General features: G+C 40.3%; 2 protein-coding genes across 2 annotated transcripts; both read left to right on the forward strand.

Annotated features, from left to right (window-relative positions):
- The first annotated feature begins 1,569 nt into the window (after positions 1-1,569).
- Positions 1,570-2,766, forward strand: dnajc22 (DnaJ (Hsp40) homolog, subfamily C, member 22). Its single transcript, XM_069661065.1, has 3 exons — positions 1,570-2,104; positions 2,182-2,474; positions 2,590-2,766. The coding sequence occupies exons 1-3, from the start codon at positions 1,570-1,572 to the stop codon at positions 2,764-2,766; spliced, it is 1,005 nt and encodes a 334-aa protein (XP_069517166.1).
- A 669-nt stretch (positions 2,767-3,435) lies between these two features.
- ikzf4 (IKAROS family zinc finger 4) lies at positions 3,436-9,931 on the forward strand. The gene is made up of 8 exons (XM_069660166.1): positions 3,436-3,630; positions 5,194-5,248; positions 5,347-5,454; positions 5,543-5,839; positions 5,920-6,087; positions 6,727-6,879; positions 7,003-7,128; positions 7,323-9,931. Exons 1-8 carry the CDS (start codon positions 3,505-3,507, stop codon positions 8,102-8,104), a joined length of 1,815 nt encoding a protein of 604 aa, XP_069516267.1. The 5' UTR covers positions 3,436-3,504; the 3' UTR covers positions 8,105-9,931.
- The last annotated feature ends 4,912 nt before the right edge of the window (positions 9,932-14,843 follow it).

A 14,843-nucleotide genomic window follows, 5' to 3' on the forward strand; every position in this document is an offset into this window, starting at 1 on the left:
ATAAATACATTTGTTTTAATCAGAATTGGGAAGAAACTTGGCCTACTACAGTACTGTACTTCAGTGCTATTACTTAAGTGCTTAATGAAGTAGTTAGCCTTTTTTTTACTTGAGTAGCTAGATCTATTTTATGCCACTTATTCATACTCAACTACATTTTAAAATGAATAATTTACATCTTTTCTACCATTATGTTTTGATGTAGTTGCATGTTACCAGTTCAAAAAGATATTATTAAAACCTGTAATTTGCATATAACACATGATGCAGTGTTGTACATATACTATATAAGCATCATGTAGCTCTATAAACAGATTAAACACTACTAACACTTTATTGCATCAGTTAGAATACTCTGTAATCATAAAGCACAATAAAATGCCAATAACATTTTAATGCCCAATTCTATCTGCATAATATGCACTTTAACAGTTTTACTCGTATAGTAATATTTTTTTAATTTCAGTTTTTGGGAAAAACACATTGTAGCCTATGTGTTTATGATGTCTATATTCTTTGTCATTTAGCACATGTTTTTTATAAGGCTTTGACTCGTGTTCATAACATGTGTATTGGTCTATGTTTACACTGCATCCTCATTTACAGAACAGATTAAGGCATTTAAAGCACCATTGTTCTACGTCCCAAATGTCCCTTTAAGAGCTTTCCCTGGCCTTATCAGTTCACATGATCAAGGGGACTAAATGTAGATGGGCAGTGTGCGTTGACGCTGCAGTATAATTTCATGATCCAAAGTCCAGCTGTTGCAACTACATGCAATACGGAAAGGATTGGAAAGGATTAATCGGTTGTAAGGATTTAAATTATGCACTCAGTAAGTAACATAGCTATTTCTATACAAAACCAGGTCTAAAATGTATTTTAGGGTACATTGAACATCAACTTTTGGATTTATTGAGGATTGGCCTATCGTGAAAGGTTGGTGCCTAAACCATCTTAGTTCCTGATGTGTTTTTCAGTCAAAAAGAAACACACGTAATAACATGGACAGTTCCAGCGTACTATGTTTTGGATCACGTAATGACTTAAAATGACAATGTCCATCATGAGCTAAGATAAATCCCTCTTATATAATATATTATTTAACCAAGGGAGTGGATCAAAGAGATTAAATATCCCTGGCCAACATACCAGCAGCACACAGATCATACAGAAACCGAACCAAAATATCTGATAAAAATTTTTATACAAAGCATGATGTAAAATTATTAAAATAGCTGTCAGAAGTCAAAATGGAATAACAAGGTTATGCAAATATATGGGCTTTCCCTTCTTAAAAATAAAAACAGCAAAATGACATTGATGTTAAACAATATATCCCAGAATTCCAACCACATAAAATCATAGCTACACAGACAGATAGATTGGATTGCCTCTAAATTATTAAGGATATTTATGGACTATAGTTTTTCCATAAACGAACAAACGCACAAAGTGTCAACGTGGAGACAAGATAAGATACTTAACATTTCGACTAATTTTTTGCAGGTACTCATCAGGGATGACTAATATGCACATCTACGAGGTCTGATCCACTGAGGCCAAAAGATGGCAAAAAGTGTAATGGTGGCCTACGTCCTGTGGGCAGTAGGTGGGCCTTTGGGCCTTCATCATTTATATTTAGGAAGAGACAGCCATGCTCTGTTATGGATGCTAACCCTGGGCGGATTTGGGTTTGGCTGGTTCAGAGAGGTTATGCGTATTCCTGCATATGTTGGAGAGGCCAATCAAGATGCTGGAAAAGAGAGAAGGAGACCTCCATCCGTAGGCCCTGCCAGATTTGCTGGACAGGTGTGTGTTGGGATCTACTTCGGCACCGTGGCTCTGATAGGACTGAACTCCCTCAGGTTCTTCTACCTCATCGTTCTGCCTCTATGTGTGGGTGCAGGGGTGCATCTGGTGTCCAGTGTTGGCCAGCAGACCTCTGACCTCCAAAAAACATTGGCTACTTGTCTCATAACCTCCCCGATATTCTATGGCAGCACCTTTTCTCCTCTTCCTATAAGCCTGGCTGCTAGTGTGACTGCTGCACAGCACCGCAGGTTCAAACCTCCTCAGACACCCGGGACAACACAGGAACTAGGTGAGATGATCACACAAATAACTTGCTCCTCTCTGCATTTTTTAGGCCTACTAACATTAATTTGTGTCTTTGTCCAGGTCCTCGGCTATACAAGCTCGGTCTAGCCTGGCTGGCCTTCTCCGCTCCTCTGGGTTACTGCATTTTCCATAACACCACAGCCACACTGTACTACCTGTCTGACTGTGTAGCAGCACTGCTGGATATTTTCTGGTTCCTGCCTTGGCTCAGAAGTGTATTGGAGTACATACTTTTGATGCCATATCGGATCTTGTGTGTTATTACTGGAGGGGGGTACTATGAGGAGGCCTGGAGGAAGGTGCTGGAAGTACTGCTCAAAGAGTACACTGAGAAGGAAAAAGAGGCACTTCAGGTGAGCAATTTCAGATCTCTGTGAAGGATAGAAAAGTGATGAGAAAAGATATTATGTGTCAGAACAATGATGTCATCATTTTCAAACTGTATATGTGCTTATATTTGGGTTGCAGGTTTTGTCACTGGACGTAGAGGCCTCTCCTGAAGTGATAACCCGCACCTACAGGGAGCTGGCTAAGAGATGGCACCCAGACCACAACCCCAGCAAGGATGCTGAGGCGATGTTTGTAAAGATCAGTGATGCTTATGAGGTCCTTCTTCAACACCACAGACCTCGTCGATTCAAATAGTTGCCTTTCATTCTTCACTTAACATCCTGAGTAACTGCTCTGGCACAGTGAGACTCTTGATCACATTTTATTTCATTATTCTTATGAAATATAAATCAAGACAATGCACAGAGACATGCATTATGTTGACATTTTCTCACAGCTGTCTGATTGGTTACTAGCATGGTTGATCTCAAACAGCAGTTTGCTGCCACCCTGTGTTGATACAGCTGTACTGTCGATTTAAACATTTCCATCAACAATTTCACTCATACTTGAATGTCTTCTTGTTTGCTATTAATCAATAAACTACAACTTCTAAGCACCTATGTTTTAATCCAACATTCTAAATTATTATAATTTACGTTATAATAATGTAATAAAGGTTGCCTATATATAGCCTACATACGCTAGAGAGAGAAGAGAGAGAGAAATAGTAAAATAACCCGCCTCCTACATTTTAACCTAGCATTTCCGGAAGAGGCCTTGATCATAAACATTGTTTGAACGTATGAACATTTCTAATAATCTAACAGGCTTCCTCACCAGCTTGTAGCCAGTATTTTCCAATAAAGATAGCCTATTGTGCAGTGGCTATATAGGCTATAACTACTCTTCTGCTGAGCTTATGATGTTTCTATATTTGCATAAATGTCATCACATTTCTACCACCTGTACCCGCAGCTGACATGCATCGATGCATTCGACAATCACTGAATCAAGAGCTCTGTTGTACAATTATTCGGTCTGTATCCCAGCATGGGCCCGGAAGTTGTTTGGGATTCCCAGGTAAAAAAAAAAAAAAATCCCGGAGATGCTGTCGTCGCCTGGGAAAACAAACAGCTATCCAGACAATTAAAAAGGAAAACACCGATCGGTCGCCAGGTAAGGAAGAGGCTTGTGGACTTCACCGCGGCGCTCGGTAAGACCCTGCATCTGTTTTAATTTGAAAGTACGGCATGTTTTTGAGTAGTTGGTGGGGTGAATGCCATTTGTCGTGTGGTCGGGTGCCATAGCAACGGCTCATGAGAAACATTGTACAGCTCAGGCCACTTTGACGTGCTCGATGTTGGATGACAGCTGCGTTCATGCGGATAATTTGGACAGTGGCAACTCCTGCAACAAATTGCCGTTATGTCTCGCCGCTGTCTCGATCGTCTATGAGCTGATTGGTGCTTTAACGGAGCTCATTCCCCGAGCAGCTAAACAAGTAGCCACTCATATATAGAAAAGCTGGATAGTTATTTGAAAATGTATCGCTGTATGTTTTACTGCACAGTCCCCCATTAGAGGTAGAAAATATTGTCGGCGCTGGTGAGCGTCCCTTTTTTTTTTAATCGCCGTGCCCTGGTTTGACTGGCGCGTCTCCCGGCTGCATCAGCGCCTGTTGCTCCCCATGCGCGGCCAATGCCAGGATATTAATTTTCCCTGCGAGGTGTTGTCTCCGCCCCCCTCACCTCCCCTCCCTCCATCCCCTCCTCTCCACAGTCTCCTCTGTCCATTGTTGTCATCCATTAGAGCAAAGGGTGCAGCAATGTACAACTGGCTCTTCCTTTTTTCCCCTCTCAACATGAAATGAAACCGAGCATCACCTGAACTCCAGTCACATAAAATCAAAATATTGTGTCTGAAAATGTTGTTACTCAGCTCTGCCAGTGCCTCATTTTGTTGTCTGCTGTGAGGTAACTGCACCATGTAACCTACAGTGAATTTTCCTACAGTATTGTATGAATGTTTAGAGCAGGGCTGGACAATAAAAGGAAGAATTAACAACAAAAAAACTACATTAAATTAATTAAACTATTAGATAAAACACAAAAAGTTAATATTATATCATTCCTGAAGATATATTTGTAACCTTACATATAAATAAGGCTGTATTTGACTTATTTCTATTTGTTTCCTCTATGCCTTGCTGTTTCCTTTCCTTTGCAGATGCAATGATACAACTTTGATCTCTTAGCTTCACTTACTGTAGCCTACATATCTTGAAATAGCATTTTGTTTAGATCATGTCAGATCTTCCAATCGAGGGCGTAGTTTGTGGTGGAATTGCTCTAGATTTCTTAAAACACTAAGGTGTTCCAGTCATTTTTACACCCCCAGTAGTTCCAACTCCTCCTCCAACAGTGGTTAGCTTTCTATAAGTGTGGTACCTCTTATATTCATTTGCTGGCCACGTTGCAGAAGAATCTACATGATACAAAACTATCAGAGCAGAACACAAATTTACTAGGTTAGTAATCACAGTGAACTTATTAGTCTTGGAGCTGAAAGCGTTAAGCTATCTGTTCTATAACCTAATTCTTGAACCAAAAAAAAGCTGGTAAGTATCTTATATGGTTAGTATCAAAGGTACTATTTTTCTGTACATAAGGATTGGATCTTTCTTTTAATTAATGGGGAAAAAGTAATTAAATCAAAAGTTTTTAAATCATATTTTTATAGGCATCTGGTGAGAGAATGAATGCTGATGACTGCAATGGACGCCCGTATGCACAAGGTAGGTTAATATCTAAAACAAAAGCTACTATACATTTGTGTGTACATACTCCAGACTTTATTGTTTACTTTAATAATGTGGGCATATTTGTGTTTCAGGTAATGGAGGAGAGTCGTCGACAGAACAGGATTTTTATGGCAGATTGCAGGGCCCATCAGCGAGATCACCAAACAGTCAGCAGTCGTCACCGCATCGCTCTCTTAGTGGTCAGTTATAATTCCTTTGTTTCAGTGTGGCCACATGGTCTGTATGTATGCAAGTTAATGTGTTTCCCTGCATCCTCTCTCGACAAAGCAAACTCCATCAAGGTTGAGCTGTGCAGCGATGATGAGTCACCGGGTGCTCCACAGCCGGAGAATAGAGAGGCTGTGAGAGATGATAGCAGGAGGAATGACAGAGGGGACCCCATGGAGGAAGGGGGCACGGAGTACGCTGGACCAGGAAGAGACAGAGTGAGCATTTACAATGAGATGGCCAGTCCAAACCCTGCCTCACCCATCCGGCTGCCCAACGGGAAGCTCCAGTGTGAGGTGTGCGGGATGATCTGCATTGGACCCAATGTTCTGATGGTGCACAAGCGTAGCCACACAGGTGAGAACGAGCACACTGCATGGGCAAAGTGTATTATTACCCACAAAGGCAGTACTTCAAATGATCCTTTGTGCTTCCAGGAGAGAGGCCGTTCCATTGTAACCAGTGTGGAGCTTCCTTCACCCAGAAGGGGAACTTGCTGCGCCACATCAAGTTGCATTCAGGAGAGAAGCCTTTCAAATGTCCCGTTTGCAACTACGCCTGCCGTCGGAGGGATGCCCTGGCTGGACATCTACGCACACATGCAGGTCAATAAGGAAGCCTTAATGGCAACACAATACAATAATACAACATTACTCTTTGTAGTGATGAGGTTTAACGTATGTAAACAATAGTAAGAGTTAAAGAAGGGGATTCATTAGGTCCATTTCTCTCTTCTGTGAAACTCAGAGGAAATAGGTATTCTTTACCACAATGTACAGTGAGGTTCTTGAGTAAATATGACATTTCAAAGTCAAATAACAGGAAATCCTGTTGATGTTTTCAAATTGTGAACACACGTTCAGGTGTTCACATGCAGTCTTGATACTGTAGGTCTTTGGCAGATCGCGGGTCTCACAGGTTCGTTTTCGTAGAAAAGATTCTCGCTAAACTGGATTTCGGAGAATTGACGTCAGTCTCTCCGACGGCTTACTAAAATGAAACGTTGCGGTGAAGGGCAAGGCGTTTTTCTGGCAAGCAACAGAACAATTTCAGTAATTGCCAATCAATGGGGAAATCCATGACCACACCAAGCAAACAAAAAGTTATTTCGATAAAAAAATCCCCTCCCGGGAAAGTATAAATGACCATCACCATTACATTCAATCTACAGTATCCATCGTGTAATTGTTGCACTTTTGTCTATCTCAGAAGATATCCTTAAAATTCTTTGCTCTTTATTGCAGTGTCTTCTCCAACGGTTGGAAAACCTTTCAAGTGCACGTACTGCAGTCGCAGCTACAAACAGCAGAGCACACTGGAGGAACATCTGGAGCGCTGCCACAGTTATCTGACGAGTCTGGACCACCAGACAGCAGTCAACACACAGACAGCACACGGTAACACATCACACAAACATTAACTCACAATACAGTTTCCGTATTATATAAATTAATTTCACCATGTTTATACATTTAATGAGTTAGTTTTCATATTGAAGAGAAGGTGATGTTTGTTTGCAGGTGAAGAGTCAGTAAATATGGAGGCCAGTACGAAACCTGTGCTCCAGCCTTCCAATGACAAAATCCAGTTTGTGGATCGACTGGCTATCACCAAACGTAAGAGGTCGACTCCACAGAAGTTTTTGGGTGAGTGTTTTTAACAAGGCAAGCTTTGTTATTCATATTTAGTGAGGTTATAATAATATTTTTCAGTGTATTTCACATACATATTTAATTTTTAATCTCAAAATGTTGTCAGTTTGAAGACACATGCCACATGTTGATGAAGTAAATACACCTTCCATGCCAGTTGGGGTTTATTATTGATGTCCTTTTCGTAGGTGAAAAGCACATGCACCTCGACCTACCTGAAGCACCTTACGAATTGTCCTCTGGATCTGAGAAGGACGGGGACCTCATGAATCCTCAGCCTGCGTTGGACGGTTGCAGGGGTAAAGGGGAGAACCATGAGCCGCCTGCACGTTCTCAGCTCCATCCTGCCTTCCTGTCGGAGCTCCGCACAGTTATGGGCTCCATCAACAGCAACGTGACTCCTCAGGGCTCTCGAGCCCGTGGTGGAGGCGGGCCAGAGGCAGCGATGCCTCTTGGCGTGTCCGGTGAAGGCCGCGACGACCAACCCTCAGCCCACAGCCACACCACGTCTCCCAACGGCTGCCCCGACTCTACAGACACAGAGAGCACAGCAGAGGAGCAGAGCACAAGGGCTACTGCCCCAACAAGTACCTCCAACAACCACCACCTCCACTACCAAACCCCAGCACTGCCCCGCAGCCATCCCAACTCCAGCCCCAGCCAGGCCAAAGACTTGGACCCCCAGTGGGAGAGAGTGTGTCCCGTCCCCACCACCATGGGAAAGAGGGGCTCCGGCTCGCTCCTTTCTTCCAGGGAGAACGTGCAGGTGTTAGACAGGGCCGGCCGGCCTGTGCGCTCCTTCCACTGCCGCCACTGTCGCATCGTCTTTCTGGACCATGTCATGTTCACCATCCACATGGGCTGCCACGGCTTTCGCCAGCCGTTCGAGTGTAACATCTGCGGCCACCGCAGCCAGGACCGGTATGAGTTTTCGTCTCATATCAGCCGTGGAGAGCACCAGGTGGGCTGAGGAGAGAGGGGTCAGAGGTCAGATTAGAAGAGGTGACTGCTCTCTAAAGTTATAGGCTCATGTTTGTTCTGCACCAGATTAGTTGCTTTAAATCCCGAGTGTAAGTACAAGGATTTGTGGTTTTATTGTGAGATTATTTATTAAACTAAAGCAGATGCAGGGAAGAAATCTTCTCACTGCAACATTTAAATTTTAGTGGAGGCAAATTATATTGTATGATTGATTGCACTCCCATATCTAATCACCTGGCAGAACTGCTAGTTTTGCCTCAAAAGTGCCTTCTTTGGGGATTTCCTCTATCTTAAAAAAACTGGAGGGGGAGTGGTGCTCAAAAATCTTGACTAGCCATCTTTTGCTAATGTAGTTAGCACTTTTGAGAAGTCATGTGGCGCACAGTTAAGAAAAGCATGTACATTTTCAGAACTACATATGATCTGCTTAGTATGCACTAAGAGCTTTGTTTTTGTGATTTGAACGGGGTATTTTGTTTGGTGTGTCAGGGAAGCTTAATATGCACTGAGAGCATTGTGCCTCTGGGTTCGGGAGGAGCTTTTGTCACAGACAAAGCACAGAAACGGATTGCCTTAACTCCTGCAGCAGCACGCCGCTGTGGGAATACATTGTTTACAGCATGTTGGAGCAGTGTGTGAAGAGAGAGTATTTGCAGCTGCACAGTGAGACAGGAAAACGCATCATTTTGAAGGGAAGAAACATTCAAAGACATTCACCTGAGGGTGAAACGGGGCATTTAAAAGTAGATTTTAAAGCGAGCCTTAGACAACTGGTGCAGATCAGACCACGAGCCTTGATGTGTACAGTGCGAGCTGAGCTTGATGGCCCTGGGTGCTTTACCTACATGGGATTGAACTTTTATGTTCCCTGCTTATATATGAACACCTCTTGATGGCTTTACATTTTTTTTCTGCTATTGTTCTCCTGCACTGATAAATCGCATAATATTCACATTAGTTGCTCTTTTAATTTGCAACGCCAGTGTATTTTTAACGGAGCCGGCCTTCTAAGAGATCCCACAGCGCTGCACTGGTGCTGCGGTCTACACGCAAGTTTGCAGCAATGTTCGACTAAAATCATTTTTTTGTGGTTTTGCACTCAATCTGCATAATATAAGTGAGTTAACAAATTAATTATTTAAAATTAATCAACAAATCAATTTGGATTTGTTCAGTTATCACTTGTGATTATCTATTTCGTGTTGTTTGTTTCAGCCTCGGTGTATTTAATCAGCTATATTCCAAATCTTATCCAGCATACTCCTCAATCCATAAAATGTTACCTCCTGCTTCTTTATAGCACCCAAAAACCTTATTGCTACAGTATGGTGACTTATCTGATCATTGGGAACACGAATGAGACCAAACTCAGTATTCTTACTTGTTATTGTGGGTTTGCTGCTTCATAGTTTCATATAGTTTCTTTAATTGCAGGCAAAAATATACTTGAACTGTTTGAGAAAAAAGCTAAATCTAAAAATGCACTTGGTTTGATAAGTAGAGACGTGTGTGTGAATGGAATATAGCATGTGTGCTTGTCATTTTCCGCTTCTCCCTGAATTGTGAATTATTTTTGAAATGTGAAGTAATTTCCAGAAGTGAAAATGAGGCATGGGTTTTTGTCTCCTTGTGTGGACTTTTCAATGTTTCAACGATATTTTGTGAATGACGTGACATGACAAAACACTTTACCTCAAAGTTAAAGATGTACAACTGCCTCATTACTGTATTTCAAAAAGTCATGTTGCTTTCCAAGATGTTCTTGCAGTTACAAACGCGTGCCCCTCGATATTCTCAAAACTTTTTACTGTCAATAAAGTTAAGTTTATTGTAAAAGTGTTGTTCTCGAGTTTGATTATGATGGCATCCACGTCTTTGAGACGATTTTTTCGATCAGAATACATGAAGAGTTTGTCGCTGAGTCCATGTCTCCTTTGTGACATACAACACCCAAGAAGACTAGATGCTTAAGTGACACAGACATATGAATTTTAGGCACAGGACATTGCTGCTTGCTACTACCAAGAAACTACAGAATGGTTTAATCAACAATTACATTTGAGTAGAAATAAAGGATTTAAAGGATTTAAAAAAATAAAAATAATAAAGGATTCTTTACAGCTATGTACTTTAGTCAATATCAGATATATTTCCACACAAAGAATTCAAATACATGTTATTGGTAGCTGCCTACAATCTGGACAGCCTATTAAGTTAACAATATGAGAACAGTACAAATTGTATATTATATTAATACCTGCCTATGAGAACCACTGGAGACTAAAAGTCCCATAATTACAACAGTTATTCCAAGCTGCACATAGTACCATTTAAATGGGAAAAAAATAATACTTTATGGGACTGCCACAGTAGGAAATCCCATGATTCATCCCAGCTTTATTGAGATGCTGGAAAAATGTCAGCAGTATAAAAGAAAGAAGGTTTTATGTTGAGCAGATCTTCTGCAGTCACTTAGCATTTTTAATTAAAGCTATTTTGTTTAATGTTTAAATCACATTCAGATAGTTTCTATGTCCAAGATAAAAGGGTTTGAAAGATGAACATTATTACAAATAAATAATAATATTCTGTCCCAGTATCTAAGAAGGTACACCGGCTATTCCGTATGTAACCTAATTATAGAATCATTTATTTTGTCTTGAAACTCGTCGTCTTCGTCGTCCCCGTTGTCTTCCAGCAAGATAATACACAGAACACACACAAGCTAAAAAATACAACATATTAAATACATAAAAATCAAATCAATCTAAATATCAATATTTTCAAGTAAAAACTTTAATCCTCACTTACTATTTTCTTTGTTCTAAAACTGTGCACCTTAAAAATATCAATAAAAAATGTAGACACGTGTCATGTCACAAAAAGCAAATGCATACAAAATTATAAGCCTTGTTTGTATAGGAAAATATACACTATATGCAAATAGTGTGTTTATATATAAGTGCATCTTAAATAAATCTGGATACATCTAGTATTTTACATTTTTACAGTGTCTATAATGAACAATAAGACTTCATAGAAACAGGCACACAGTGTACTCCTACTGAGAAAGACAATAAATGTAAAAAGCCAACAATAAACAGCACAAACCTGAAACTTTAAGTGCTTTAAACATGACCTTTTGTCCCGTGTGACCTTTTTTGTGGCTGTTTCAGGTACATTTTGATCTTTTCTCCCTGTGCAGTGGAAAATCTGTTTTGTCTGCTCCCACGTACAAATTCCAGACACAGCTCAAAATGGTGCATAAATTAAGAAAACCAGACAGTGCTGTGAGTAAACACTCAGCACAAATATATAATGTATGCAATCACCAATGTTGCACTTAATTTAACGATTTCAATGTTTTTATTTTGTTTATTTTTCTTGTGCTGCTTTTTTATTATTTTTGCCTTTTACTACACACAAAAGGTAGATGAACACTGTATTGTGGATACAAACCACATTTGTGCCCTATTTTAAAAGTCAGTCATTGGTACAAACAGCTAAATCCCATAAACAGATTATTCTTTCCTACATTGATAGTATGCACTTCATAAAGGCAAAAAAAAGCATGCTGTACTGAAGACGAGTTCTGTGTTGATTTTCTAATTGTCAGGGTATTCTGAAAGTTTTATAACCTCTCAATTCAAAACCTTTTTTTCGTGCATCCAACACTCAGGTTGTTAAATCTGCAGCGTTGATGTAAACAGCTCACGATCCGCCACACTGACACCACACCCAATGCATGGCCTCTCTATGGGTTTACTTATTTTCAGTCTGGCTGTCACTGCCTTTTCAACTCGAACATTTTCATTATTTTATTATTATTTTGAGAAGTGTGCGTTCTTGTGGTATGTGCAGCTTTAACAGTAATCCATTGAAACCACTGTGTTAATATACTGAGCTTTAGCCTTGAATTTACAGTTACAAAAACTTCTTAAAACCATTCTTCAACAGGAAGCTATCAGAGGTCATGCTCATTAGACTCGGGCATTTAGTCATTAGTATGGGCAATTTATTGTGTTTGTAATCAAGAGCGTTAAAGAATATATACGCAGATAATTATGACTTAGTGTCATCTGAAACAAAGTGGTTGGTTATGAGTTCTGTATACATACTAGAAAATAAAGACATTTATTGTTTCTTTTAAGGAAATAGTGTTGTGATTTTGAATGTAATGGGTTAAATTGGAAAAACAGCAGTAGGTTACTGGGATGATATCTCTTGCCTTCATCCAGTACAGAAGTTGATTTTCTATATCAATTTCTTATCAGTAAATTCATACAGATGACCCTTGGATCTCAGATGACCCCTTTCAGCTGCCTGTTCCTGCATCATCCACTCAGTGTCATCCACTGTGTGACTTTAGGGGTCCTTTAGTTGGTAACATGGGAATTTATTAGGATATGTCTCTGGGCTTTAGTTTTAAAAAATAAATGCTCCAATATCCTTTCACTAACGTTACATCAAAAACCTAAATGAGGAAACATGAAACTGCCCAAATTTGTGTTGAGGTTTTCCCCACTTGATTTCTCCTCCTCCTTTCTCTTCTTCGTCTTCTTGTACTCCCGCTTCAACTTTCTTCAACTGTTTCCGGTGGTTGACTAACAAGGAAGTAACTTGGTGCACTGCAGTCACCAACCGCTTTGGTGAGGTGGAATCACATCTCCTGAGTCAAAGTGCCCGAGTATTTTAATGGGAAAATCTGGACTACATTTGTCAAGGTGCATAACTTAAATGCTAACGTTAGTATAACCGTCACACATATCTACAACAAGTAAATAAATGTTTCGAAGCTCTTGCTAACCGTTACTATGACGTTACTGGTATAAACTGCTCATTTAATAACGGTTACAACGTCATTGTACTGCAGCACGAGCCTTATAATTCCTTTGTTTTTACTTATTTTTTTGTTGACAAAGTTAGCCATCTTTAGTTATGAATGTCAAGACTTTAGCCAACAGTAAACGTTAGGACACTCAGGCAGGTAGCATGAAACTCATGTTCCCAACCTTAAATATAACTGCTACATAAGTGCTAAAACTTAGCCATTTGCCTTCACTTCAATTGATTTTGTTGTGTTTTTTTTACCTCATTATGTTGAGCTATTTGGACCTTGTAATTTGAACATTATTCCACTAGATGGCAGTCGTTTACAATTTCCAACTCAACACTGCTTGTTTATACTGGCTTGATTTGTCAAGTGAAAATTGTATAAGTGCCCTTCGTGCTCTCTTAAGGAAGCATTAAGCAACATTAGTGATGACCTATGACTACACAGTGGTAAAAGCAAACAATGACTACCACAGAGTCTCTCATGTGTTTATATTGTAAATTGTTTCTTGCTGAATATTTCATCAAAGTCCACATGAAAGTTAATTTGGAGACTGCTTTGAATCGGGAAACTGAAATTTTGCCACAGGGAGCGTTAGTTCAGCAGTCACATCTTAAAGCTGGTACAAAACCAGAAATGTTTTAATTTAGAAAGAGATGACTACAACTCCCTTGGATATGAGGAAAGGTTTATTGGCTGTCTGATTTACTAATCATTATTGTCTCAAGAAAGTTTGGGTTAAAATCCCAGCAGGGCTGACTGATGTGTGTTTGTATAGCCCCTTTCCTATCATATCTCCTCAACTTATCACATCCTTTCCAGGGTCTCAGAGCAGAAAGCCAGATGAAGGAAGAGTCTCAGATGACGGAACATTGGTATAAACAAGAAAGGACACCTACTCAAGTTATACCCAGACCCCTGCGGTGAAAACACAGGTAAGCACTTGTTTTCATTTCTACCTGTACTACTGTGTTCAAAACAGTGTTCTATCCACCAGACTTCCATCCACGTTTCATAAAGCCACCCTGTTCATCTATCTTCCAAAGGAATTGTGCTGCAATCCAACAATCTTTTCTATATCCCAGAGGATTCTCGAACAAACTCTGGCTGCCAGACAAATGTGTAGCTGGTAGCCTATCATAATCAGAACAATTATTCTATCAAGCTAACACACCCATTTGTCTTTTAGCGGATCCAGATGCCACGAAACGTCATGACTAACAGCCGCGCAAAACAAAGATGACATGCTTGGTGTTCAGAGAAGCTGCTCGGTGCAGCTGTACCCTGAAAAGGCTACAACATGCACATGATAATAATTAATGAACGTTCTGTGCCATTTCAATTATACAAAGAATGTGTTTATTTCCCAACAACTGAGTGTCAACTAAGGACACATTCAGGTGCAATCAGAGTGCAAGTTATCGTTCAGTATTCTCCTTTAATAGGCGGTGTTAAGGCTTTAGTGCACTTACACTATTAGTTTATAGTTGTAGCATCCCATATTGTGATATTTAGAGACCAATTTTAAGATCCAGGACCTAAATTAAACACTTTTGCACATAAAATCACAGCACTTGTTGCTCCTGCAGTGTAGCTCACCCAGGCTGTGTATTACACCCACGCAATATTCATTTAGGGGCCAGAAGGAACTTTTTAGGGTGCAAAATGTACTGAAAGGTTGCTGGCACAGTCTGTAGGACAGCTCTGGCTCTGGAAGCGATTAGACAAGGGCGGGTGGAAGCTGTGTCGTGTATGTGTGTCTGAATTGAACATGGAGGAAAAAATAGTGTGTGTTTTGAGAGGGAGCAAGAGATTGGGGTGGCTCTGTTATGCAAGCAGTTCTCAGTATGCATGTAGATTGGAAGATGTGTGGCTCCTGTGGTTGGCTGTCCCC

Source organism: Semicossyphus pulcher, unplaced genomic scaffold (assembly GCF_022749685.1).
Source record: "Semicossyphus pulcher isolate SPU_LCO1_2020_fin unplaced genomic scaffold, fSemPul1.0.p SCAF_13, whole genome shotgun sequence".
In the NCBI taxonomy this organism is placed as follows: Eukaryota; Metazoa; Chordata; class Actinopteri; order Labriformes; family Labridae; genus Semicossyphus; species Semicossyphus pulcher.

Excerpts from the sequence above, each read along its gene's own strand:
- dnajc22 (XM_069661065.1), top strand. The coding sequence starts at position 1,570 with ATGGCAAAAAGTGTAATGGTGGCCTACGTCCTGTGGGCAGTAGGTGGG. Across the intron at positions 2,105-2,181 it reads CGGGACAACACAGGAACTAG|GTCCTCGGCTATACAAGCTC; the intron begins GTGAGATGATCA and ends GTCTTTGTCCAG. Across the intron at positions 2,475-2,589 it reads AGGAAAAAGAGGCACTTCAG|GTTTTGTCACTGGACGTAGA; the intron begins GTGAGCAATTTC and ends TTTGGGTTGCAG.
- ikzf4 (XM_069660166.1), top strand. The coding sequence starts at position 3,505 with ATGGGCCCGGAAGTTGTTTGGGATTCCCAGGTAAAAAAAAAAAAAAAT. Across the intron at positions 5,249-5,346 it reads TGGACGCCCGTATGCACAAG|GTAATGGAGGAGAGTCGTCG; the intron begins GTAGGTTAATAT and ends TTTGTGTTTCAG. Across the intron at positions 6,088-6,726 it reads ACATCTACGCACACATGCAG|TGTCTTCTCCAACGGTTGGA; the intron begins GTCAATAAGGAA and ends TCTTTATTGCAG.